General features: G+C 50.6%; 10 protein-coding genes across 10 annotated transcripts; 4 read left to right on the top strand and 6 right to left on the bottom strand.

The window, feature by feature from the left end:
• Nucleotides 1–576: 576 nt before the first annotated feature.
• On the bottom strand, nt 577–3,026 carry M409DRAFT_61543 (uncharacterized protein; the record flags this gene model as incomplete). Its single annotated transcript, XM_033814792.1, has 4 exons — nt 577–645; nt 696–1,540; nt 2,144–2,685; nt 2,740–3,026. The coding sequence occupies 4 exons, from the start codon at nt 3,024–3,026 to the stop codon at nt 577–579; spliced, it is 1,743 nt and encodes a 580-aa protein (XP_033659456.1).
• Nucleotides 3,027–3,423: 397 nt separating this feature from the next.
• Nucleotides 3,424–3,918, top strand: M409DRAFT_61542 (uncharacterized protein; the record flags this gene model as incomplete). Its single annotated transcript, XM_033814791.1, has 1 exon — nt 3,424–3,918. The coding sequence occupies one exon, from the start codon at nt 3,424–3,426 to the stop codon at nt 3,916–3,918; it is 495 nt and encodes a 164-aa protein (XP_033659455.1).
• Nucleotides 3,919–4,419: 501 nt separating this feature from the next.
• M409DRAFT_61541 (uncharacterized protein) lies at nt 4,420–6,610 on the top strand (the record flags this gene model as incomplete). The annotated part of the gene is made up of 3 exons (XM_033814790.1): nt 4,420–5,160; nt 5,211–5,412; nt 5,928–6,610. The coding sequence occupies 3 exons, from the start codon at nt 4,420–4,422 to the stop codon at nt 6,608–6,610; spliced, it is 1,626 nt and encodes a 541-aa protein (XP_033659454.1).
• A 478-nt stretch (nt 6,611–7,088) lies between these two features.
• M409DRAFT_30932 (uncharacterized protein) lies at nt 7,089–7,457 on the bottom strand (the record flags this gene model as incomplete). Its single annotated transcript, XM_033810132.1, has 1 exon — nt 7,089–7,457. One exon carries the CDS (start codon nt 7,455–7,457, stop codon nt 7,089–7,091), a length of 369 nt encoding a protein of 122 aa, XP_033659453.1.
• Nucleotides 7,458–7,789: 332 nt separating this feature from the next.
• M409DRAFT_30931 (uncharacterized protein) lies at nt 7,790–11,934 on the bottom strand (the record flags this gene model as incomplete). Its single annotated transcript, XM_033810131.1, has 10 exons — nt 7,790–8,293; nt 8,353–9,272; nt 9,328–9,623; nt 9,674–9,778; nt 9,841–9,896; nt 9,947–10,061; nt 10,506–10,792; nt 10,852–10,918; nt 10,971–11,088; nt 11,160–11,934. 10 exons carry the CDS (start codon nt 11,932–11,934, stop codon nt 7,790–7,792), a joined length of 3,243 nt encoding a protein of 1,080 aa, XP_033659452.1.
• A 726-nt stretch (nt 11,935–12,660) lies between these two features.
• Nucleotides 12,661–14,489, bottom strand: M409DRAFT_30930 (uncharacterized protein; the record flags this gene model as incomplete). The annotated part of the gene is made up of 6 exons (XM_033810130.1): nt 12,661–12,897; nt 12,975–13,060; nt 13,125–13,706; nt 13,757–14,169; nt 14,225–14,286; nt 14,337–14,489. 6 exons carry the CDS (start codon nt 14,487–14,489, stop codon nt 12,661–12,663), a joined length of 1,533 nt encoding a protein of 510 aa, XP_033659451.1.
• A 538-nt stretch (nt 14,490–15,027) lies between these two features.
• On the top strand, nt 15,028–16,179 carry M409DRAFT_61538 (uncharacterized protein; the record flags this gene model as incomplete). The annotated part of the gene is made up of 1 exon (XM_033814789.1): nt 15,028–16,179. One exon carries the CDS (start codon nt 15,028–15,030, stop codon nt 16,177–16,179), a length of 1,152 nt encoding a protein of 383 aa, XP_033659450.1.
• A 1,347-nt stretch (nt 16,180–17,526) lies between these two features.
• On the top strand, nt 17,527–19,693 carry M409DRAFT_30928 (uncharacterized protein; the record flags this gene model as incomplete). The annotated part of the gene is made up of 4 exons (XM_033810129.1): nt 17,527–17,733; nt 17,789–18,347; nt 18,405–18,734; nt 18,792–19,693. The coding sequence occupies 4 exons, from the start codon at nt 17,527–17,529 to the stop codon at nt 19,691–19,693; spliced, it is 1,998 nt and encodes a 665-aa protein (XP_033659449.1).
• A 167-nt stretch (nt 19,694–19,860) lies between these two features.
• M409DRAFT_30927 (uncharacterized protein) lies at nt 19,861–20,361 on the bottom strand (the record flags this gene model as incomplete). The annotated part of the gene is made up of 1 exon (XM_033810128.1): nt 19,861–20,361. One exon carries the CDS (start codon nt 20,359–20,361, stop codon nt 19,861–19,863), a length of 501 nt encoding a protein of 166 aa, XP_033659448.1.
• Nucleotides 20,362–24,261: 3,900 nt separating this feature from the next.
• M409DRAFT_38178 (uncharacterized protein) lies at nt 24,262–25,329 on the bottom strand (the record flags this gene model as incomplete). The annotated part of the gene is made up of 1 exon (XM_033810879.1): nt 24,262–25,329. A coding segment is annotated over one exon (1,068 nt), but the record flags the coding sequence as incomplete, so codon positions are not given.
• Nucleotides 25,330–26,673: the final 1,344 nt, after the last annotated feature.

Below are 26,673 nucleotides of genomic sequence, written 5' to 3'. Positions count from 1 at the left end.
GGATTGGAGATGGGTCTGGGTTTACATGCAAGCTGCCCTACTTCACCTCGTATGGAAAGGGTGTCCAGAGCGGCAATCTCACCTTCCTCGCCGGGTTCCTGCCCGCCTATGAACTTCACCTCGGATCTTTCTCCCCAACATCTCACAGTTCCTGGCACTAATCCACGGCATCAATACCATATTCTGCCACATTGACAACCACCGAGGAACGGGGATGAATCTTGGAAATACATGAGCTGGGTAACCTTACTTCATGCTTCGGTGCAACGTACCATGGGAAGCGCCTCATCCTCACCTGCTGCCGTGGCCCCTATCTGAGCTATTTACCTCACCTTGGCGCTTTCTCTCCGATATCTCACATTTCTTAGCTCCAATCCATGGCACCGATACCATTCTCGATAGCATTGACCTCCACCAACGAATGGGGATAATCTTTCCATAAACACCGGCCGAGGAACCTCACTTCAGGACAAGGCGCAACTTGAAGCGCCAATATCAAGTTCTTCACTGACTGTAATACGCCATACTTCAGCTATTTACCTCACTTCATTCCATCATCTCCGCATCTCGCAGCTCTCAATACCAGTCCATGGCATCAATAACATTCTCCGCAACATTGACATCCACTGAGGGACGGGGATAACCCTTCAAAATGGATCAGCTGGGCATCTCACTTCAGGCCAGGTACGACTCACAATTGGAAGCTCCTCCTCCTCCGGCTGCTCTTTCGATTCTCGGTCTGGCACGCTCATGGCCTTCACACCGAAATCCTCGAAGCCCTCCATGCGCTTCTCACAAGTCTTTCGAGCTGCATGAGCAAAAGCCTCCTTGCGGACTGCAAGATCACTCTGTACCGGGAAACGCCCGTGCCGTGAACGCTGTTGTGCAGTCACACTCTGTGCTCTCAACTGCTCAGAATGCTCTGCTACCAACTCCTTCAGCTCCCAGATGTCGTTGGTCATCCGGAGAAAATTAGGCATTCCTCGGATGAGGCACCGCAGAGCATCTTGAGTATTCGCCAAAGAATCCCTTCCGGCCGTCAGCATGGCGGCCTCTATTGCAGTCGCCGCTTCCCTCCAAGACTCGAAGAAAGGGTCTTGGGTCCACTGTCGGGTTTCTACGACGAACTGCTTGTGGGCCATCAAGCTCGTCTGGCCATCTATTGCGCTGGCCGGTAGGAGCAGAACCATGTCGAAGTATTCCTCGCCCATCTGGAGGTAGAGACTTTTACGATGTTCCCAGAACTCGTTCAACCCCACAAGGATCTTTCCCAGCTCCCGTGGCCATCTTCCAGGATAAAGGATGCATTCATTTCGTCCGCAATGGTATTCCGTGGGGATCAGGACTGTTGGAGAATATTTCCAGAGGCCGTCCAGCGACCGTCGGGATTCAGAATGTGTGTGCAGCAGATCTTGCCATTTGATGAAGTCGTCTCGAGCCAGCGCTTCGGTGAAGGCACGATAGCTACCTGCTGGGAATACTGCGAAGTGGGGACAGGCGAGCGTGACTACAACGGCTTCCTTCGATGTCGATGTCATGGCTGTTTGCCGTTTTGTTTGGACCGCCTGTGGCTACTTTGCTGCAACAACAATGACCGGAGACAGGCTCAATATATGGTCGCAGAACAACTTTGCTGTCATGTCTGGCTGGTGAATTATGACTTGCACATGTCTCATCAAAGACTGTGGACTTTGGAGACATTAACATTGTTTCAAACAACATCCTCGCCTCGAGTCGGCTCTAAGACCTTCTGGACGGATCTGTCTCATATTCACTAGTTCATCCACTCCAACCACAGAATTGCCGAACTGCACGTGAACGTCAAGGGAAGCATCAGGTGGCAGAAGCACTGAATTCAGAAGCCACTACAAGGGCCAGATTGCCTACATGTCCGGACTATCCACGCATCCCGACCTCGGACCATTCACTCCCTTCATCCATTGCCCGTAAATCATCTTCTGAAACAATCTCTCCCGCTCGCTGTTCCTCTGTAAGCCTGCCCTGGCGTTCAGCTTGCGTGAACTAAGAGGGCAAGAATTCCGCTGCACGAGGCCTCGTGGATTGTACATCGACCAACGATGCACCGGCCATGTATAGTCTGGATGGCGAGGCAGCTTTGCTCTCTTCGAGCCCATGATCTTACTGTTCAGCCTGGCGGCCTCGGTGTGGGTTGCAGTGGCCGCAGAGCCTGAAGATTTCTGTGGGCTCGACCTGCAGGACGACAACGGATGGTTAATTGACTTTCCACTGAAAGCTTCATCGTCCGGCAATGAAAGCTTTCTAGGAAGTGGCAGAGTGTGTTTCTGCTCCTTGCCAGAAGCAGAATCCTTCTGAGGTAAACCCTTCGACTTGACCTCGCCCCTGGGCGTAACTGGGCCAAACTCTTTTCTTTCGGCAGCCACGATCGCATTCACGCCCACTCTAGAGAGCATCATCTCCGCCTTGAGACATGACAGGAAGAGGGCTTTGTTGACCACTCTCATGGCCAGCTTCAGGATATGGACGTCTTCAACATCCTGGATGGCGATACGTGGCCCAAATAGCAAGCTCTGGACTTTGCCGTCCAACTTGAAGAATGGGTCATCTCGTCGTGGTGTCGTTGAGATGGCGAATTGCTCATGCGCCGGCGCACATAGCTTGGAATTGGACAGTCTCATCCGAGCCCGCAGCAGGCATGAGTGGTACCTGGATCTGAGTGTTAGTACTGCTCCATATTCAAGCTTGTGAGGATGCACAAACCGTTGCCCAAGCTTGATGTACGCTGTCGAGTTCTCCCTGCACCGGGACTGGATTTGTCTAATCAATCGGTGAACCTCCTTCTTTCGGGATTCGGCACTGTCTTTGCATTTGCACAACGGGTCGTCGCAATCGCGGTCAAAGTTTTGACGCTCCACAATTCGACACCGCCCGAACTCGAATGGTTCCCTCTCGGAGGACTGCTCCTCGTCGTGGTCTTCGGTAGAGGCAATTGTAGCGGCACAGTCGCACGTGTAAGTCAACAGACAGTAGTCCAGCTCTGTCTTCATATCGAAGGATCAAAAAAAAAAAGAAAAGCCTTCCAGAGGGACGAAACGAATGTGATGTTGTGCTGATGCTGGAGAGAACTGAATCTGAAAGTCTCAAGACGACTTACCTCTGAACTATTTTGAGACAGACAATGAGACATTCATACGACAATGGTTTTCATTGTCTCGCTAGACTCGGTGGCTTCTGCGACAAAGCTGCTGGAATACATCTTCGTGAACAAAGGCACGCTATATGGTACCAGTGCTTCTACGAGACTTCTGACACATTCAATACCCAACACTACACACGATACTTCGTTCTCCAACCCAAATTCGAACGCAGGACGTTTGACGAGCTGGTCTCTCAAAACCATCACTTCAGTCAGAATTGGAACACAGATCCATCATCACCGAGAACATGCAGACTTTCGCATACCCGCAGGCAAGTGGCCCTTCGGACCTCACACGAACTGACACCACTAGATCAACTGAAACTCATACTTCTTCTCACGAGCCATCAACCCACGACGGAGAACGGAGCAGAAGACCCTCGACGAAGCCAGCATCATTGCAGCTGAGCCTCATGAACAAACAAAAGATGAAAGAAAACGACACCAAACCCTCCGCATCATCAATCCTCAGCTCCATCAACCGCAAGCTCGATCGTTTCCTCGACGACATCCGAGAAAACGGCTTCATCGTCCGCGGTAGCAAGTACCTGAGCGAGGCTGAAGAAGCCAAATCCCTCCCTCCAACTCCCTGCAGGGGCAGGGCTTTAGAATTAACGTTTCTCATTCCCAAGCCATTGTCCTCGACTAGTGCACCCACCCGCGGTGAGAGCCAGAGGAGGAAGTTATCGAAGCCCGCAGATGCTTGGAAAAGGATCGGATCTCCCGAGTACCGGTTTCTCTAGAATAGTAGGCAGATAGCCGACCTTTTGCTTAGCAGGTGAACGAGTAGGAGGAAGAAAGCATGTGAAAGTTGCTTCTGATCGGTATTTTTGCTATCAGATGTTTGAAACCCTTTCCTTTTCTTGTAGCTGGATGCTTATACTTCTTTTCCTTCTGAACACACTCGCTGGCTTATGAATGTTGATAGCAGCGGCTGTATATACTTTCTCTGCTTTGTGGTCGCAGCATGACTGTACAACTCGAGACATACACCCCTTTTCTATCGCAGCTACAGGTTAGCTGTTGGAGGCTTTTCACACTACATTACCCCTACGGAACTCTGCTATACGATTCTCGAATACCCCGCAGTTCGTGCAACTCCTGCGACATTGCTCTTTCACGTTCCGCTGTTCAGGATTTCTTCGAAGCACTGCTATTTCTGGATCAACCACCGAAAGCCGCTCTCAATTTCTCAGCCTTCCTCGAAACAATTCACAACAGCCTGATCTCATCACGAGGCGACAATGGTTGCAAACACCACGAAGCCGGAGACGCCATGGAAGATTGGTTCGCACTCTTCACTGAAGCCAAATGCCACCCAGCAAAATTTCGTGAAGGTCGCAAAGGCCGCATGCGACTTTACAACGACAGACAAAAACCGTTGTGGGGAGGAATGCACCGCAAAGTCCATCAGCGTCTTCCCTGGATACCCCGTTACCCAATATACGTGCATGCCCAAGGAGACAGCCTCGCCCAAGGTTTTCGTCACCGTAACACCAATATCGACCGTTGTAATCTTTCCTGGGCCTTCAACTACGAGAACAGAGCCGTTACCGACGAAGTCGGCTAAGGAGATTATGTCGAAGGGAGCCTGCGGAGATGTCGTCAGGGAAATCAGCGCATGCCCGATCAATTGCCCAGCCAGTGTCATTCCTGGTGGGGTTGGCGCTGTCTATTCGTGCGTGGACCCTACAGCTACGAGCAAAACTTCACCTTCTTCGACTCCAGCAACGGTAGAGGCTACTACGACTCCTGCCAGCACGGCATCCTCCTCAACTGCTACATTAATCTTCAGCTCCACGACCCCGGCAACGCCACCTTCTTCTACATTCGAAATCATTATCTCCTCAACAGTCTCTCAAGACGCTTCAACCTCTTCGACTTCTCCGCCAGTGCAGACCCTCCACTCCTTCGAACAGACGCCGGCGGGCAAAGCGACCATCGCCGTAAGCTTGATCAGCGGTTTGTTGGTCATCGGCCTCGCAGTAAGTTCTATTTCATATAGCTCTCCGGTACAACATCTAACACGTCCCAGTTCTTCTTCTACCGCCGCCACAAGCGCAAGGTCGCCGCAAAAAACCGCCGAGAGCCCGAGACCATCCAGCTACGCTGTGATGTGGCGAACAGGAAAAGCGACGGCACCTTCTCCGATGAAGACTCCCGTGCTTTGAGCATCTGGGAAGTCCTCACCAACACGACTCGAGAAGAGTTCCATGCCCAGCGAGGCGCGGAGCTTCGTGAGGCTGAGCAAAGGAGATCTGCGAGGACTGAAAGGGCCGAAGCGTACCGGCAGCAGGCTCGGCAGGCGCAGAGGACGAGTCCGGAGGCGTTTCCCTTTTGAAATTTCTACTTCGTGGCGAGGCTGAGATTGTGGATTCTGCATACGAGCGCAAAGAAGTCAGCGAAGTACCTTTTGCAAGGCCTATCTGAAGATCACACAATAGGAAAAAGATCATCGCGAGGCTAATTCGTTTCTCAGTTCTCTTTGTCCGCGAGACGTTAAGTGAATTGTCTTTCTCATTCGCTTCACAAACACCAGCATTGTTCTATTCACAAGTTCGTTGTTCGCGCTCACAACGTACAACGCTCTTCGTACCCGACCACAACAGCCATTCCATGATATATATCAAGACCGCCCGCCACGGATGACATTTCTTCTGTGTCAGGTACTCCACTCTCAACGAAGAACTCCCTTTTCTTGCTCTGGCTAGCAGAATCGCACTCTTCACACAACCCAACCCAACCACCACAGTCAAGATGTCCTACAGCATCACCATGTCCACAACTTCGGCTACCCCCACCATTGATGCCATCATGCGAGGCTTGAAGTCCCGTGATGACGATGATGATGAGCCAACTACGACAACTCGCCCAAAGCCCCAGTCGACGACTTCAAGAGAGACTGATGAGGACGAGCCATCCACTACGACTCGTTCCAAGCCTCAGTCCACGTCTTCACAGAATGACGACGAGGACGAGCCAACGTCAAGCCCAAAATCCTCCACGAACGTCTCAAGCACGACCAAGAAGTCGTCAATTTCCATCCCAAAGCCAACCTCAAACACACCCACCACCCTATCCACCAAGATCAGCAAGCCCAGCAGTAGCCCAAGCTCAACGGCCTCGTGGAACCCCTATTCCTACCCCTCCGCAGCCAACACCACCCAGCCTAGCCCAACCAGCGCCATTGACAAGAAGCTCGCCGCCCTCCGGAAAACCAACACCAACATGGGCATCGTCATCGCCGTCTTCGTGATTTGCTTCACGCTGATGGCGGCTTTCCAGATCTGGTACTGGTGCGTCTTCAAGCCGAAGAAGAAGGTCGTGAGCAAGGGCATTGAGCTCGCGACTGGTGGCAAGGCGAATGGCAGATCGTGGTTTGGAAAGAATGTTGGTGGGAAGGTTACGCAGAAGGTCGTTGATCGTTTCATCTAAGACTTTCCATCTGAGATTGAATCAGAAGCGCGAGAGGTAGATTTGATCTGTTTTATAGAATATCCCCTTGAGGAAAGCAGTACTTTGATCAAAAGAATAATCCTTGCACATGCATGTTTCCTTTTCTCGTCGTAAGTCGTGACCGTTCTATCGTTCGTCTTGCCCCCAAGGGAACGCTAGATCCCTGGGTAGGAGACTCGAATGGCCATCCCATTTGCTACCGCTTCAACACAAGCCTCCATCATGCAAGCACTTCGCTCGTCTTGCATCTCTCGAATCCGACAGGCTAACCCGAAAACGCCGGGCACCCACATGAGCATCGTCGCAAGTCCGCCTTCGCACTCCTCAGTAGTCGAGGGCCAAACTCAAAGCCAAATCGTACAACAACTCAAACTCCGGTAATATGCGCAAAAGCAGCCGAAGTATGCTCTCTCCACAAAACCCATCTCTCCTCAGCTTTCCCCCGCTTCTCCAGTCTTCATGAGTGAATATTCATCCTTTCCCGCATCACACCCTTGGCGTCGTTCCGAACCAGCATACCTACCCAAACCAGCGCCCGGCCTTTATCCCAATCAACTTGCACCTCTGTGCTCAACACCTCGGCAGACGCTTGCGGACTCAATCGCTGCAAGTAAAATTCCCGAATCTGGAGCATCCCTTCGGCGTCCAGGTGGAGGACTTGGCCGCTATCTTCAGTCTTCTCATAGACATAGTCCGATGCCGCGTACTTTTCCAGTATGGCTCGCGGATTGCGGGCGTTGACGCTGCGGATGATGTCTATACTCCAGAGTTTGAGCTGTTCCTCCGTCGACAGCGCTTCGCTCTCGTTGGGTTTTGAGGTCGGCATATGTTGTCTGCTAGCATGGGGAAGAGGTTTTTCTTAAGCGAATGACGCCTGCCGATGATCATGTCGAGGATGTGATGACATTGTTGAGCTGCGGCATCGTGTCAGACAGGAAGTGAGGTTGCTCGGTTGTCTCGGGGTCGGAGCTTTGACTTTTTGGGGAAAAGCGGATGTGAGGAGGGGGTCTATTTCTACGAGACTAAGATGCCGTAATCGGATCAGGAGATAAGGCTGCAGCTTGCGAACCGTTCACACTTGTTCGGCAGAAATGAAGAGATCGCACGAGTGAACGCAAGTTACAGTAACGAATGGATTCCCTGCAATCGAAGCCCCAGTCAGAAGTTGCCTAAGTCCCACCAAGAGGAGCTTCCCAAATCATTCTTACAAGCATCCACTAGATATGGATTTAAGTCTTCGAGCTGAAGGCTGTGATCGGTCCAGAGCCGCAAAGCGTCATTACCAAGTGTATTCTCAGGAGAGGTCATAGCAGAACGATTACTCCAAGGGCCGGCGATACCGTTATCAGTTGTCGATAGATATGTATGTGAAGAGCCAGTCCGCGCGGTCTGGCCTCCATCGTAAGTGTTGACTACGACCTCGGGCGAGTTCGAAACCAAGACTTCAAGATCTGGAGAATCTTGCCCCTTTCGACTGGGGGAGGTGAGCGAGGAGTCGAAGAGGTCGTTTGCGCTAGGACCTTTAGCATCGCCATCGAGGTCGAAGTTCAAGATCTCCCACGTAAGGTGGTTGCTGAGTCGAATGGTTGAGGACAGTGATAGCCTATTTTGACCTTCTGTGGGTGCTGACGCAAGCTGCAGCATCTTTCCCAGTCTTTCGTCCTGTTCGAAAATTGTCGTTAGGTCTGAGATAAGCATGACTTTGACAATGAGAGGTTTACCAATTTTGCACCAGCGGGCGAAAAGCTGGCAAAGCTTCTCAAGAAATGCCTGCACGTTTCCATATCGGCGTTTGACTTCGTACGAAGCTTTGGATTCGCCGAGTAGCTGTAGAACATATGGACTGTGGCCGCAATGGCAACAGCATGTGCAAAGAACGGGTCGTTAAGATGTTGCTCTTTCTCTTGTACCATCTCTAGCATGCGCACTATCCAGGACGCATGCAGGAGCACCAGTTCTGACGATCTCCTCCAGAATGTATTCGTGGTGTTTAAACTTGGGTTGCTTCGTGCCGCTGAAATATATAAGAAGGGGTGGTTAAGCACCACATGCACGGCGTGGAATGTCAGCTGCATCTTCAGCCAGGGATTCCAGTAGGCAGCATCACGCTGCAGACGTTCGGAGTTGTGTGCGTAGTACTTGGCAGAGTCATAGCGGTGACAGGTCGGCATAATATCTTCTACTTGCACGAGATTTGAATTGATAATGCTGTACGCGGAGTCGTGTAGCCAGGGGACTATGAGACGGTCTGATGCACAATCAGATATGCAGTTGTGCACCTGATCCCAGATCCAGCAGAGCTGCACAGTAAAACACCAGATGTCGGGGTCGTCGGAATTTGCGACTCCAATGGGATCTTTCGGAAGAGGTGGTAGCGATGTGGGTTTATGGCCGTCTCCAACTTCAGACACGGTGCTACTGTTGCCGTGCCGTAGCAGACTCGAGATGTCGCCAGCCGATCTGAAAAGCTGGTTGTGGCGTCCGTAGTAGTGGTTGAGGATTTGCCAGCTCCAGAAAAGTCTCTTCTTTCGCTCACACTGAGAGTCGGCAGTGTTGTATGTGTGACCAACGTCTAGCGAGGCAGCTTGGATCAGATGCATTGCGAGACCCAGGTGGAACTGTCCGAGACGTACGTCCCCATCTGTTGCCTTGTTCAGCTGATTGCGAAGTCAGGAAGTGGTCTTGTCATCTCTTACCTAAGATGAAAGAGAACGATAACAGGCACAGAGCCTCTATTGTCGCGATGCCTACTGTTCCATTGGCGATGCGCAACATTATCAGACTCCTGGCCTTGCCGCTGTACTTGGGCTCTTGCTCATCTTGCGGCAAAAACCGTGATGTCAAAGCCAAGATGGAGCATAACAATTCCTCAGTTAGTGATGTCTTGTCGTCTTCAAGGTCGACATGCTCGAAGCACCAAATCGGTTGGCGATGACAATGTTGAAAGTACAAGCGAATCGCTTCGATAACCTCATCAGAGGAAGGTATTGTACTGAAGATTGAGCAATGTGTGAGGTTGTCGAGATGACAGGATCGACTTACTTCGATTGCACTTCCTCCAGCAAAGCATTCTCGGTCGGAGTGATTGACCCATAATCACTACCATTGTTGTTTGAGGGATCATCTCCGGATGTCGTGCCTTGTCCACTGTGCCGGGTGTCAGGGTACTGAAACCATGCGGATGCCGTGGGTGGTTGTGAGGATCAGACCTGGCGCAATTCAGAATGGCTTCCAACTTCTCCTCGATTGTAGCAATCCGATCAGCCTGTGTTGCTAGATCAGAACAGCGGTGCCAGACTCCGATCGACGACATACAAAAGGCACCTCCAGCGGCGACGATCGAGCGACCGCCACATAGTGGCATTGTTGTTTCCGTCTAGCACAGGTTGAGCACGCCGGCCTCTCACCTGGACATCGGATTTTCTTCCTCCTGCAAACATCGTCAGCCTGCTAAAGCGCCACTGCGTTGTAGGTATGGCAATAATCATATCTACCGACAGCTTTGGCAGGCCTGGGCAGAGCGTTTCGACACTCGCCCGTTGTCTAGAGGGGCCATGGTGGACTCAAGAGTCGATTGCGCACTACATGCAAGTCCAAAAGACGCCGGTACGCATTCTCGGTGAGAAGACAATGGAGATAAGGATTTGGGAGATGATGGAAAAGCTCAGGTTGTCAAAGCGAGCCGCTCGGCCGAGCGCCAAGACCACCTCCTTGCACTGAAAGTGCCCTTACCACAATGGTAGTCGTTATTGACGTACATTTGGATGGTGCAAGGTCGTTAGATGCCCGGAAGTATTGTTAGAGCTTCTCGTGCGAAAAAGAATCGTTCCATGCAAAATCTCGTTGTCATCACTACTACTCTACTACAGCCTACCACAGAATGGCAGGATCGGTTTTCTTGCTGCAGGCTACACCTGAGCACAATGCTAAGTCTCTAGCACTCGAGGTCGCTTCCTTGGGCAATGACCTTCGAGCAGGCCAGATCTCTTGGCCAATAGCCTTTTCTTTGCTCCAGTGACTTTCGAGCATTTCACGCACCGTATTCTGGAAGTACAACGGACCCTTTTCCATCGTTGGATGCATTTCACCATTCACAAAGACTCCTGCGTTGAGTGTCTTCTGGACATTGTTGCACAACCATTTATCCTCGTTCAGGACTCTCTTGAACAACGAGTCAATAAATTGAATGCCTCATCCGTGGCATCTTTGTGTCTGTAGACCTCATACTCCATGGAACATTGCTTAGTCGACGTGGGGACACACCTCATCATGTAGAAGAAGTTCGGCCTTTGAGAGGTCAGCGCATAGGCTCCAAACTCAGGAACAGAAGCTTACTTACGTGACTGTCATGCACGCGTTTGGGAAGTAATAGTTGCTGACGACTTTGTTGCCCGCTTCCTCTTGTTCAGGCTTGGTGCTGGCAAAATGTTCAATATTACCACCTCTTGTCTCGACCTCTGCACATAAAGTGGCGCATTAGCCATGGCCTGTCACTATCTCACATGGGGATGCTGGAATTATAACTTACTGTACGCCTCAAGATCTGCTACAGCCCCCACATCAGGATGAGCCGTGGCACAGTGATAGCATTCATTGTAATTGTCCGCTAGTGTCTTCCAGTTGTAGTCACCGGTCATGTGCCAAGTGTGGTCAAAATGGTAGTCGTCAAAGTTGAACGACTCGTGTCGCACCTGTTGGTCTATTCCTCTGAAGTCTGCTTCCCACGGCGTCTCAGGTGTCTGTTTGGCGTCTAGATTGACCCAGATGAATCCATGATCGTCAACCTTGACATGAAGTGGAAGCAGACTGTTCTGGTCTTTATTGAACTCCTGAATGTCTTTATAGCCTGGCGCCTTTGCAAGAGCACCGTTCAAGCCGTAAGACCAACCGTGGTATTTACAAGCAAGAATCTTCGAGCAGCCACTTTCTTCCGTTACGATTGGGAAACCTCGATGCCTGCAGATGTTGTGAAAGCCACGGATCGAGCCATCTAGACCTTTGACAACCAAGAACTGGAAACCGGCTTCCTCGAACCTGATCCAGTGACCAGCATTAGGAAACCTCAGCTTGTGCGTAACAAGCAGCCACTTTTTCGAGAAGATTGCTCTCCGCTCGAGTTCGTAAAGGTCATCAGACCTATACCAGTCGGCCGGTAATGCTCGCGAAATACTCTTCGCCTCGAGAGACTTTGCTCGACTTTTCCCACCGGAAGTCCAGTCCCGAAAGTATGCCAGAAGTTGTTGCGTGATAAGACCCAAGATCGAAAGGCTCAAAAGAGCCAAAGCCAAAGCTGTGTACGGCATTTGGTGAGCCCCGTGAATTGATACATTGCCTCTCTGGTGCTGAGTGCTCTCAGCTGACTCTATATTGTGTGATTGCGAAGAGCATTTCAGAGCAGGAAGTGCAACAAATGCTCGGCCCGCTCTCCGATCATGTGATCGGTCCGAATGCCTGCGTACCAGCGTTCCGCGGCGGCGAGGACGCTCAAACAAAGATAAGCCACTGCATTTCTTTGCGGGGTCGAAGAACTCGGGATGCGGGCGTATGTAAGATAAGACAGCTCCGTGAGCAGCATTTCGTGTGCAAGGAAGATCTGGAAGATGGCAATGGGCCAGGCATGCTGGGCCCCTGATTCAATTCTAGACTCGACGAACGTTATCGTGAGGCATACGAGTGTCGAATTGGTGTCATTGCATGGTACAGGCTTTTATAATCTCAAGTAATCCATGTTTGCCGTTGGCAAACTGCGGGTGGGCCTGATGAAGGAATAGGACCTTTCCCCGATGGCTTGGCTCTGTTAAGATTTGGGTTTGACGCGGGTTGAATATTGAAGTAAGGACGATATTCTATCTAATCTTGGATATACTTAACCCCTATCCTTGAATTGAACTACAGTTGCGGCTCAAGCTCAGTGCCTAAGAAGATGCCACTCTATCAGGCTGTGACAAGGTTCGTAGCTTTGGATCTCATTCAACGGCAGTTCATTCGTATTCACGTTGTTAAGAAACATACAGTGTATTATATAGGTCTTACTCAGCCCGAGACTTTGCAGGCTCATATGGGAACAGTACAGCAGCAATCGCTAGTGCTCCAAATAAGGCACCACACAGGTACACTGGGACATCAGTTGTGGTGCTTGCAAACGTAGCCACAATTACTGAGACGATTCCCATGAATCGATTCAATGCTAGAGAGATGCCACTGCCCGTCGCACGATGCGCTGATGGAAGAACCTCCGGAGTGTAGGCGTATAAGGTGCCGTAATACTATTGTCATGAGGCATTGTCAGCTGCTTCTCTCTTGCACTAATATCACGGCAGATCGGACGCCAAAGTCCACTCACAATGTTAATTGCCACGCTGACGGCACAAGAGAACCCTAGATTCTGTGCATCATTTCGGACGGCGGTGTACGCGAGGAGGAAAGTCACTGCAGTTTGTCAACTTTCGTTCACAAGGGAAGATTGAAGTATCATACTCGAAATGACAGTCACCGATCACCATAGTATATCTGCGTCCAATGAGCGGGATTCTGCACAGACAGGCTGCGATCATAGGTCCTGGTATGGCCAGCGTGTTGGTTATAACATAGTTGCGCCATGTAATGAAAGCAGAGCTTTCACCAAACTCTGCACCGCGACTCGATAGGTAATCGGGCAGGAAAATGTAAAAGAGTGGGTAGGCCAGTCCTATGATGGCCCAGGAGAGGAGGACTAGACTTGTCGACAGACCTTCTTTCTTCGTCAGGAACAGTCCTTTGATGTGCAGAAACACCTCGCTGAGGGAAGCCTTGGAGCTCGCATGAGTGCTTCGAACCTGACCACATTCCTGCAATTCCGCAATCGTCAACGAAAATTGGCGTTTGTACTTCGTGGCGATGCCGTCCAGGACTTCAACAACTTTCTCGTCATCGTTGCGACAGAGCGAGTATTTTGGAGTCTCCTTAAACCGAATCACCGTCACTCGTGCAACGCTCATGACTAATACCAGGGCACCAGCCGTGATGTAGACATATCGCCAGCCCATATTCTCGGGTTTGGTGCAGGTGGGGGCTGTCAACGACCAGCTGAAGTTTGCTGGGAGTCGTCAGCTCGCCCATTGTACACTTTTCTCGTCGGCAACGTACGCAAGAAACCCCAAGCAATGAATCCTGCAATGGTCTGGCCAACTCCCCACCAGGCAGCCATGAGAGTTATGATCCAACCCTGCTTGTGTGGCAGGAACTCAAGCAAGACTGTCGTGTCGAGCGCCAGATTACCACCTGCTCCGAACCCCAGAAGTGCGTTGAAGACTCCCCACGAGGCATAATTGGGAGAGCCTCCAGCGACCGTGGCAAAGATGGCGGTAAAGAACAATGACAAATTGAAGGCCCATTTTCGACCAATTATATCAGCACTGGACCCCCAGACGAGAGCGCCAGCCAGGAGACCGATGTACAGAGAAAGCTGGCCAGCCCTTTTGTACGATGGCGTGAACTCGGCTACAACGTAGGAGTTGGTCATGCTGGGCAGAAATGCGAGCAAGGAGTCGGCGGCGTATCTATGCGAAGGTAGTTAACAAGACGTGCTCATCACGGTGTAACGCTACTACATACCCAAACCCGCTTAGACAGAACATCTTGACATGAAAAGGCGTAAACCCAATCGTATCGATCGCCTTGTGAATGTCAGGTTCTTGGCCTCGTCACTTATCTCTATTGCCCTTACGTCGTTGACAAGCTCCATCTTTTTGAAGAGAGCTTCATCGATCCCGGTGAAAGTAACCATTTCGCCGTGGCGGTAAGATAGTACCGGTTGCAGGCTCTGTTCTCCTGACATAAGTTGCTCAGGGGACTTGTCGGACATAGTCTTCTCTGCCATGATGTAAGGTAATTTAAAGAGATAGTTAAATTCAAGAACAGATTGAACGCAGAAGAGACAAGTAGTCAAGAAGTCAGTGAGCTATATAGCCTTGCAGGTACATTGGTACGAGCCAATATGGCTTACCTCTTCCCCGGTTTCCCAGATAACCCAGTTGTCTGGACTGATTCCTCAAGTACATGGTAAGGGCAAGATCACTCTCACTCATTCACCTACTCCAACATTTGGTGAGTCTGATAGACGAAGAGAACAATCACATGATCGGTCTTTGCGGGCCGTCAGGCTGATGCCCTGTCCAAAATTTTCTAGCTTGGAGAAGACACAGCGCAGAAAACAGTCATGGCGCTGCTTGGCTGCGATGTTGGCTGATGGAAACCCGGGCCGAATACCGGTGTCCACGGGTCGCTGAACCCGTACGCAGTCGCGCCGCTCACGTGCATTCGTCACTTTTGGAGGAGTTAAGAGCCTGATCTCCAACAGTACAGGGGCCAGTACAGCCACCATCTGTCTTATCGATCTGTTTACCACGCGCTTCATTATGAGTCAATACGACGTTATTGTCGTAGGTCTCGGTGCTTTGGGCAGTGCCGCTGCATATCACGCTGCTAAGAAAGGAGCAAAGGTCCTTGGCTTGGAGCAATTCGGGCTGGGCCATGTACATGGAGCGTCGCACGATACCTCACGAATTGTCAGAACTTCATACAATACTCCTGAATACGTGGTCATCGCGAAGGCTGCATACAAAGACTGGGCTGTCCTTGAAGCCGAAGCCAAGCAAAAACTCCTCACGATCACGGGCGGTCTCATCTTCTTCCCTAAGACAGGGGGCGAGCTCAATTCTGGTCAATATGCACAGAGTTTGAAGGCGAACGATATACCATTCGAGATTCTGAGCCCAGATCAAGTCCATCGACGCTGGCCGCAGTTCTCCATGGACTCCGACACCGATGCTGTATACACACCTGACACTGGAATGGCACATGCCAGTCGCTCGGTTGCAGCCATGCAGTGGCTTGCCACTTTCCACGGTGCAGATATCAAAGAAAGGACGAAGGTCACCAAAGTATCCACTCCACGGAATGGGATCATCACTGTCGACACAGCCAATGGCAGACTTACCACACGAAAGGTCATCTTGGCTGCGGATGCATGGACAAATGAGCTCACCAAACCCCTTGGTGTCGACATACCTCTGGTGATATCGCAAGAACAAGTCACATACTTCAAACCAACGAGGCCTGACGATTTTGAGGATCGCCGATTCCCAGTCTGGATTTCAATGGGTCGGGAAGAATCATTCTACGGCTTTCCATGTTTTGGCGAGCCTTCGATCAAGGCCGCTCAAGACAGCGCGAAGAACTACATGGACCCCTCGAACCGCACCTACGTACATTCAGAACAGCTACTTAAGAATCTCCAATCCAGAATGAACAGCTTGATCCCGGATAAAGGCAGACAAGTGCTCAGGACGGCTACTTGTCAGTACACCGTCACACCTAATCGTCAGCTCATTGTTGGTCCAATCCAGAAGCATCCAGGAATCATTGTGTTGTTGGGCGCTGCACAAGGCTTCAAATTTGCGCCGGCTTTGGGTCGCGTAGCAGCTGAGCTGGCGTTAGATGGAAAGACTGATGCAGACATTTCCAATTTTAGCATACCGAAAGTGGCTCTGTTGAATAGCAAGTTATGAATGCTGGGGTGCCTGACATCGATGCTTCAGTGTTTTCGATCAGTGGGTCTTCAAATGAGCGTCCCGAAATGGTGTAGACTTAGACTAGCTTCGGAACCACTCGCCAATCTACCCAGCCTTCTAAATGTTCCATTCGAACGTTCCCGAGCAAGCAAGAGATATTGAGGTCCAGCCTGACACGCGTGAAGTTGGTACTTTCCTATCTGGGCGGTAGCGCTGCGCACGGGCATTTTAAGACCTTTCCATCATCATCATGCCCTCTTGCTTCTTCCATCAATTTGCATCAAATCGCGACAGCGCAACAGATTATGTACTCAAGCTCTGCTCCTCCAGTCATTCATTCTACAAGGCATAAGTCGCACTCGCGAAATCGTGAGCCTTGATGAAGAACCATGCAGGACGGCTTGACCTTGCAGCTACCCATCTCGAAGTTTTACTGGTCGAACAGTTTAGCAAGTCGTATGCCTAACGCGCCAATGAGAAGTTGTGTTCTGGCCGAACTTCGCATTCTGAGGAAGCATGATATGCTGTGCCGAGCTCAGGCTGCATGAGCTCGGGCGAAAGAGGGGTAGAAATGCAGCAGATTGGTTTTGTACCACCTCCGACTTCAACCCGAGTACCCTGCGCCCAGAAGCAACAGAATGAGCTGCACGTTGGAAGGCGCGTTCGGAGCGCAGATTTGGCGGGACACGCGAGACACGCGAGACTGAAGTACAGTAAGAACAAATCCTTTGAAGCTGAAGGAATGGAAGTAAGCAAAACTTATAGTACCGCATGCAGCATTTGACTTGCTGGCTCCTAGCAGGAATCTCTGAATCCACGCAGACTGTACGAAGAGGCCTGCTTCGCTGAATGGGAAGACTTTCCCCAATACTTTCTCAACCAACACGGCATCAGATGGATCCGGCAACTTGTTTCTTCTGCTTCATGCACTACTCCAAACCACGATAAAGGGCTGCAGATCATGTCTAGTCGACAATTGAACAAGCTTCAGTCCGACCTTGGTGACGATAGCGCAAAGCATACAAAGCTCTCGACAGAATTGCTTCTTTTTAGGCGTCTTGTTTGTGCTTTCTACATACCGTGCTGCACTGCTGGAAAGGGCACTGGAAACGCATGCGAGAGTCAGAGATCCTTCACATGTAAATCCTCGTTTCAGCCCCAGTTTCCTCTTTTCTGACGGGGCGGATGTCTTACTGTGCTCATGTACCCTAAAGCCGTGAAACGCTTCTAAAGTGCGGCTGGGATCAAGTCATCATTGGCAGTGTTGGTATTTATGCACTTACACCTTTTCTGCATCGACTACGTTCGGCTACAACTCTTCACGAAAAAGACAAAGCTTCGATCATGGGTTCCACGAGTCCGGACAGTCATGTCGACGTCCTCATCGTTGGAGCTGGTCCAGCAGGGATGATGGCGAACATGCATCTCTCAGAGCTGGGAATCTCGCATCGTATCATCGACCACCGTGGCACAAGGACTCTCAATGGCCGAGCGGACGGCTTCCATGTCCCAACCGTGGAAATCTGGGATAGCTTTGGCATCTATGATCGTGTATGCTAAAGAGATGGCACTTCGATTGCAGACAGAAAGCACTGACAGTCGACAGATAGAAAAGTATAGCGAACGATTCGGGCAATGGGGCTTGTGGACGTTTGGCGAAGACGCCGCAGCAGGGATCTACCGTCAACATCTGGGATCCATACCCGGGCATGAAAATCTGAGACTACCAAAGATAGGCACTATGCACCAAGGCATGATCGAGGCGGGCCTTGGTGATGGGGTGAGAGCAAGAGGTGGACCAGTTGTTGAGCGAGGTACGAAACCTGTTGAACTGACGATCGACGAGAGCCTGGTGAACGATCCTACCAATTACCCAATCATTATGAAGGTCCACCATGTCCTTAAGTCGGAGCTTCCTGATGCTTGGACTGGGGCCCATAGCGTTCAGGAGGATGGTACCTTGAAGCCGGAAAAGGGATTCGTTGAAGCGTTTGGGACCGATCCACATGAGATTGAAAACCATGTCGATGGGACAGAAGGCACCACAGAGACTATTCACGCGAAATATGTCATTGGAGTCGACGGAGCGCATTCGTGGGTACGACGACAGCTTCCAGATCTCAAGATGGAAGGCGAAAATTCCGACCAGGTCTTTGGCGTCGTTGGTAAGGCTTATTCACTCACTTTCCCCTGGCTCCTCGAACGCTAACCAAAACTTGCAGACATCCAACCCATAACAAACTTCCCGGATATACGAAGAACATGCAGTCTCCTCTCCCACGCTGGCTTCCTCCTCCTGATCCCCCGCGAGAACGGGCTAGTCAGGCTCTACGTGCAGTTCCCAGAAGGCTACAAGACTTCCGATGTCAAAGACAGGAACAATGAGAAAGCGACAGTCTCTGACATCCTAAAAGCAGCAAATGAAATACTCTATCCGTATACTATAGGCTACAAGTACTGCGACTGGTGGACGATCTACCGCGTGGGTCAGAGAGTCTGCAATAAAGCATCTCATCTCGACAGGATCTTCTTAGCTGGGGATGCTACACACGGTATTTACATCCACCTACAGACATCATCCATCTCCTTTGACTGATCTGTGAGAACAGCACACTCCCCCAAAGGCGGCCAAGGCATGAACGTTTCCCAGCAAGACACCTACAACCTAACTTGGAAACTGGCCGGCGTCCTCCGCAACCAACTCTCCCCCTCCGTCCTCAAAACCTACGACCAAGAACGCCTCCCCATCGCACGCAATCTCATCGAACTCGACAACGACATGGCCAAAGTCCTCCTCGCCCGAGCGAACCGGGACGAAGCGGAAGTCCAGCGGGTCTATAAGCGACTCAGCAAGTTCAGTGGCCCGATTTCGACGTACAAATCGAATTTGGTCATTGGGGAGGATGGAAAAGGGGCGAGGCAAGATGCAGCTACTGGGCTTCCGATCGGTCTCAGATTCCCGGATACGGCTACGGTGTACAGTCAAGCAGATGGGGATCCGACCTCGACGCTATCTCTGCTGAAGTCGAATGGGTTGTGGAGAGTACTTGTCTTTGCTGGGCATTTAGCCGACAAAGCCCAGCTCGCCAAAGTGGACGCCATGGGCGAGAGGTTGAAAGCTTTACAGCAGAGATACCCTCCCGCGTCGGCGAGGAGGGAGGATTTCCTTGAGATCCTCCTCTTCCACTCCTCCCCGATCTCCGCCGTCGAATTCTCAGACTTCCACCATACTTTCTTCCCGGTGCACGAGACTCTGGGCAGGAACTACTTTACGATTTACGGCGACTCTGGCGGCGTTAAGGAGGCAGACAAGACGACGGGGAGTCACGGAGTCTACGGGATCGGTGAGAAGAAGGGTGCTCTGATTGTTGTCAGGCCGGATCAGGTCACTGCGTGGGTTGGGGAGTTGGACGATGTAGACCAGATGGAGGAATGGTTTGCCAGTTTCATGATTGCGAAAGATGAGGCGAAGAGGAGGGATTCTGGGAGGGAAGGAGGGACTAAAATATAACTTACGACAGCTGATTCTTTTACACAATGGGGTATCTGGGATTTCCATGCGAAAGCGGCTTCTGGCAGTTGCTGAGCTGAGACGGCCTGCTCTGACCATTTGCAGTACAGATTTTGATTCCCGACTTCACCGTTGATAACTCATCTCCTAGTCCTGTCGTCTGGTTCTCAATCATTGTCTTCCCACGAGACGTGCTTCCTGGCCATTCTCTTCGCTTTCTTTCCGCTTCGACCGAATGCTCGCCAAGGATCATCATCTTCCTCCGACGCCGTAGCCTTGGGAACGTTGCTCTCTTCTGAAGCGGTAGCTTTGTCCCCTTGAATTGCTGCCCGTGAGGTATGTGGTGGGTCTTTGTCATGCTTCTTCGCAGTAACCCAACCCCAAGGATCCTCCATGTCCTCGGATGCACCAGGCTTAGAAGCATCGCCTTCCGCACTCTCCTCTGCGGCGGGAGTCTGATTCTCCTGGACACCATCCTGGATGGCATTCGCTTTCCCCTCCTCGATTTCTGTCCTCATAGGCACTGAAAATCCCCAACCGCCCCAATCGTCTTCCGCAACGGTTTCAAGCTTGGCAGCCTGGACCTCCTGGGCATCCTCTGGCGAAGGCGCCGCTGGCCCCTTCTTTCCTTTCTCCTGCCGAGGATCCATCAAAGTCATCCTCGCCATGCTCGAGAAGAGCTCTGTCGTCTGCCGCATCCAGTTTGAGATTCTCCTCCGACGTAGGGCTCGCTATCTTTGACCTAAATCTGTGACGCCCACAATATGTATGTCTTTCCTTGTCGATGGCGCCTGAGCTGTGCACTTTGAGAAATTCGTTCCTTGGCATGGCGTGACGGCCACGGAGGCACCATTTCATTTCGGCGTCCTTATCCAGTCCGTCGATTCTCAGCTCGCAGTAGATGCACATACGGACCGGGAGAAACCGCGGTCGCTCTTCGCACGATAAAAGGCACAGATGTCGCATTGGAAGTAATCTTTGCGTATAGTCTCTGATGCGCTGGATCGTAATTGGTAATCGTCTCTGGGCAGCCTCTCTGTCATTCTTCGACTATTCAATCGGTGTGTCTTCTCGATAGCTCCGGTTCCAGGCCATCTTGTGTTCTTGCAAGGCCAAACCTGCCAGTCGACATCGCCGATGTTGGTGGTAGAGTATCGTCGAGCCAAGGAGGTGGTAGCAACGGTGGGCGTCGCCTTTTCATCGCCGTCTACGCTCTTTCTGCGCTTGTGAACCTCCGCAAACGACCTCCAGGAGGAACTAGCGTCCTCACAACATGTGTTGGCGTTGTACTCCCGCAGCAAATGCTCTTTATTGCTACACCAGTGGCCCTCTCGAACGCACTTGAAGCAAACGTCAGTGTTGAAGAATCCAGGCACTCCCGAAGCTGTGCTCGGACACTTAGCACAGTGGAAGCCATGATCCGTAGACTTCTTGCAGACGTCACATGGAACGTCTACAGCGATGTAGTCGAGGATGGTGTGGGCGACCGCAGCGCTACCGTCCTTGGCAAAGCGACTCCTGATCGGGAAGTTACCCTTTGTACATTGGGCCATATTGATTTCTCGCATGTTGTGTTCGATGTCGTTACACCAGTGGCCGTCGTCGACGCATGCGACACATAAATGAGTTCCGTTGACAAAACATATGTTGCAGTAGAATCCATGCCAAATCGAGACAGACGCACATTGGTGGCAGATAGTGTGGTTTGTTCTGTATCTCTGCAACACCGAGGCAAGGTGAATGTCATCCAGCTGGAGATCTTCGAACGTCCTCTTGTTCACCACTACAAGAGCCTGAAGGTCTGACTGGCCATCGTACTCCTCAAGCAAATGTTCGTTGCTGTAGCACAAATGGCCAGTGTCAACACAAGCTTGGCAGATATTGAACGACTCGTCTTTGCCCTTGAGGCAGCTAGGACAGTAGAAGCCGGTGCGAAGGTTCTTTGTCTGACATATGTTGCAGCAGAGAACTCCAAACCAGTATCGCGCCATAACACTTCGCTGTGCATCGCCGAACGGATCTAACATTTCGGCCACGGTCTCCCGATGTGCCGCCAGCGTAGGCTCGATGCGTTCTAGAAGCGAAATGGCATCGTCTACAGTCAGACAGATCTCGTGATATTGCCATAAGAAGCAATGTAAAAAGGCATGTTCCATTGCCTTGATTCGGGGCTCTCCTTGCGGCAGGTGGTGATAGATGGCTTGGCAGACATTGGTGTGAAGACCTCTCGCGGCTGCCGACAACGGCGAGTCTCTGTCCTGGGTGCGGTAGTCGAGTCGAGCCCTGCTAGTCTGCGCAAGCAACTTAACGATTTGTTTATGCCCATTTCTCGAAGCAGAGTACAGAGGGGTGTGGCCGTGAAAGTCCTCAGAGTCGAGATTGGTCACTCGCTTGCTTCGTACGAGTAGCTTCGAGATAGCGTAATGCCCGCCTACCGCAGCGAGGTGCAAAGGCGTGCGCAGGTCAGAATCTATTCTGTTATTACAGTCCAGCTGCGCTGATCGAAGCAAATGCTTAATGATTTCTGATCGGCCGGCACCGATGGCTCGTGACAACGGAGACAGATATTCTTCTAGTTTGGTTTTGTAGCCAACACGTACCATCCTGCCTTCTCTGGGTCGCTGGACTTCTGTGATGTTGGCTTTCCGTGTATCGATCAAGAGTCGAACGACATCGTCATGCCCTTCTGCTACTGCCAAAGACAGTGCAGTCTGTTTGTTCAAGTCGACATGGTTCACGTCCACTTTGCCAGTGTCCGGTAAAGCACTGACCATGGCTGAGCTGCCGTTGCTTGCGGCGTACAGCAGCGGCGTGTGAGCATTGTCGCGATCAGGGACATCGATCTGTGGGAAGTTCTTCCCCAACACTGAAAATAGATAAGGGAGGTCAAATTCAGCAAGGTATCGACAAGCGCAGCCACTGTTCATTGACTCGCTTTGGCGAAGAAAGGGAAGGGCGGCCTCTGCGAGAGCCTTGCCATCATGCTTGCCATCTGTGCGTGTGGATTCAGCGTCGAAGGCATGCAGACCTGCATGGCCTGATGCGTAGGTTTTGAGGGCGAGCCTATCGACTTTACGCGGCCATTTGGAAATCTTGTCAAATGCGAGGTAGGTAAAGCAGGTACTTGCGAGTGTGAGGTGCGGGTCGTCCAGATTGGCAGCGGTGAACCAGGTCTCTCCAACATCCCTGAGGTACTGCTCCGCAGTGAAGTGGACTAGTCTCACCTCAAGACTTTGCTTGTCCTTGCTCCAAATGGCGGACTCTGATGACGAAACAACGACCAGGCCTTCGCAGACAGACAATAGAGCTGTCTCGCCAGGTATGTCGTCAGGATCTAGATGTTTGTGCCCGAGCTTTGTCGCCAAGGCATGCTGCAGTTGTTCTGGCGTCAAAGGCTGCTTGGCGTAAGTCACCCACATCAAAACAGATAGCGCTCTCTCCGTGAGCTTCTTCGGTCGGGATGTAATTCGCTCCAGTGTGTTGTGGTAGGCCTGCTGATAGGCGTCTGAGCCACTCGAGATGGAGTCCAGCGCAACTCTGACATCGTTGGGAGTGTCGTGTTGCACAAGATTGTTCATGTGGAGCTGGCCCAGTAAGAAACTATCACTTTTAGTGAGAAACTCATCGGCAGGGCCATGTGAAAGCAACTTACACTCCGTCAACAGACCGCACGACGCTCCTGCACATACGTTAGCTGCGGCTAGTTTTACATAGTACCCGGCTAAGGCTCGGTCGTCTAACATAGTCACATCAATGAAGCTGATGTAATGAGATGTACCAAGTTCCACGTGAAATCAATGCGGCTTACCTGACGACCTCGTTGATCAGATCAGGGCGATCTGGGATCCGGAGCTCTAACTCTTTTGCGCGCTCTCGAACGTAGAGCTCGATGTCGGAGACATCCGCCTTGATGGGCAAGCAGGCTGCCCCAGGGAACAGGGTTTCGATGTTTGGGTTGTGCCGAGAGGTGGCAAGAACTTTGAAGACCTTCTCCGACACCAGCGAGCGGAGCAGACCGACAAAGTCTCGACAGATGGCGAAATCACATTCGTCGAGCGCATCCATGACCAGGTATATACACTCGTAGGGCTTTAGAGCTCGAGACAAAATCTCCTCCAGCTTCTCTGCAACCGGCCGTGCGAGTTCAGACGACTGTCCGGACGGTCCGTAAGATTTCGTCAGTTGTGCAGCGAGATCAGAGTCGTAACCATGGCGATGGAGCAGCTGCCGCAGAATCGTGGACACAAAGTTCGCTTTCGACTGTTCCTCTTTCCGGGCATAGTCGCAGAATAGCAGCAGTACCGCGGTCTTTTCTTTGAGAACCGTGTCGAGGAGGATCTCGGCTACAAAAGCTGCAAGCATGGACTTTCCTGCGCCAGGTGCGCCCTCGCAGTAGAGAGTGTGACTGTCATCTCGCTCTGACCAGTTCTTGTATCGCTCGTCCTCGAGGAACCACGTACCGGTGCCTTGCAGGCGCTCGTTTCGCTTCTTCGTATACTGCAGAGAGAAGTCCGAAGGGCATAGCCAATTCAGTAGCTTGGCGAACTCATCGGCGCTCAATTTCTTTTTCATGGAGACTGTCTCGCTTTTGACTTCACTAACATCCTCGTGGATGGCCTGCACTTCCTAGTTTCAGCAAATCTTTCATCTTCAATCGATATGCCATACTGACTGTCATTGAGGAGTTGGGCAAGAAGCGGGCCTGTGTCAATCTCGCGTTTGTCAACGTGGCCCAATAGATCTTTTGCGTAGGCTGCAGCAACGAGCGCGGCATACTTCTGCCACACGTCATTTTTGAGCTCGTCTGCGTAGTCACAGAGTCCACGAATGACAAGGCACGGGAAGGTGTTCATCAGGCCAGCTGCTTCCATTTCAAAGCAGATAGGATGTATGTGCTCGGTGGCGAGCGAATCCAAAACGGCATCCCGCGTTTGACTGCGCTTCACAAGAACATTGCCAGATGCGATGATACCGTAGTGAACTTCTGGAGAGTCTGAGTCGTCCTCCGCTCGGCTTTTGGCGCTTGCTTGCGGATCTCTTTCACGACCAGGGAAGCCAAATGACTTCTTCAACCTCGGGCGTCTTTGAAAGGCGTGCTCGATGTGCTCTTCGATAAACGATTCATCCATGTCGTGAGAGGACTTCAGCTTCTGCAGAGCCGTCAAAAGTGCTCGTGGAGGCCGACTGAGGAACCCGGTGCGCTGATCGTGTGGATTGCCACTCTCCACGGCCGCCTTGAACAAGTCGTACTGGATGAGACCGCCGTGGGTGCCAATTGGCTCGCTGACCGCAATGTCTCCAAGTCGTACGTTTTTGCTGATACTTACACCAGCACCAATGCCAACCATAAGACCTATCCGAATGTGCGGCATTGATGCACTGAGCCTCGAGGCTGTCTCGGCTGCAGAGACAAGGCCATAATCGCCAGTACCAAGTACAGCGATAACCACATGATGCCGGCCTATTCGACCAAAAGTGTATGTATTGGTGTCAGAGCTAGACGGGTCAAAGTCTTCTGGTGCATCTGGATATTCCTTATCCGGCATGAGACGACCTGCGGTCAATTCGTGTGATAAAGCGGCAATCCATCCGATGGAGAAGGTCGCTATCGGCGGGCTCGCCATTGCGGGTGGGATGCATTAGTAAGATCTCAGTCTTCTCTCCGACTTTTAATAAGCGACTGCGCTGCTAACTGCACCACAAGCTGTTTAGACGGCTTGGGAGTAACGGTGATGAACATTCAAGAGTCTAATTAAACCCTTTGGGTGGAACACCGAGTGTATGGAGGCTGAAGTCATGAGGCTGAAGTGGGCGATGGGGCGTATATACATAACCGAGAGGCCAGGCCTGCGAGAATCGTCCGGCCACATTCGAGGGGCCGCCTTCAATGTGCACGCCATCTTCATAATACTTCAATGAAATGGGATAGTCGGGGCAATGCATCTTGAGTTAATATTTCCTTGTCGGAATAGTAATGAGGAGTATATTAGTTAGTTGTACAGTTAAACCTCCTTATAGCGATACTATATATAACGATATTTTTACTATAGCGATACTACTAGCTATTACTAACTTTCCTACTATAAAATATCGTTCTTCCTACCTATACCTATATAACAATTATATCTTAGATTTACTTACTAAACTATCGTTATAGATATACCTCCGAGGACCGTATTTTTAGAGGTAGAGAAGCTCGTACTACGCTAGTAGTATTAAGACTACTTTTTACTTATATAAAAGGAGCTCTATACTTAGTTTAAGAGCTAGTTTAATAAGCCTATCCGATAAGTAATAGTCTCTAAGATCCTTAGTACCCGATACCGTTACTTTAAGAGCGATATAGTAGTATAGCTAGTACGAAAGAAGTAACGTAGTATCTACTACGTAAAGCTTAAAAATACTTTTACCTAGTAGGTAATACGCTATTAGTACTTACTCGTAATTAACGGCGACCTTTTAAAGTTAAGAGTAAAGTAGTACTAGTATCGGCTATTTTAATATTAAAGTCTATAAGAGCTAGCTTTTAGTAATAGTTAGCTTACTAGTTTTAAAAGTAGGTATAATATTAAGGATAGGAGAAGATACGGAGAGGCTATAGGAGTTAATAAGTAGTTAATAATAGCTAATATTACAATCCTTTAAGTACGCCTTATACGATACTCCCTTAAAGATTAGTATAACTATAATAAGACTAGCTTATTTTAGAAGATAGTACCTAATCGTACGTTATTAATAGTACTAGTACCTAGCTATAAGAAAGAGAAGGTTCAGATAATAGTATATTACTATATTAATATAATAAGTAGTTATAAGCTTTAGCTATAGATTATTAGCCGCTATTAAAGACTACGTTATTTTACTACTACTAGAGTATAGATTAAAAGACTAGACTACACCTATCGAGCTAATAAGAAGAGCTAGATAACTAGCCTAATTATACTATAATAGCTTCGCTAGTTTAATAGCTAGATAAGTAG

The sequence above is a fragment of the Zasmidium cellare genome (genome assembly GCF_010093935.1).
Source record: "Zasmidium cellare ATCC 36951 unplaced genomic scaffold M409scaffold_78, whole genome shotgun sequence".
In the NCBI taxonomy this organism is placed as follows: Eukaryota; Fungi; Ascomycota; class Dothideomycetes; order Mycosphaerellales; family Mycosphaerellaceae; genus Zasmidium; species Zasmidium cellare.
The sequence above is the reverse complement of the archived record's forward strand: the minus strand, read 5'-3'. Positions and strand labels throughout refer to the sequence as shown.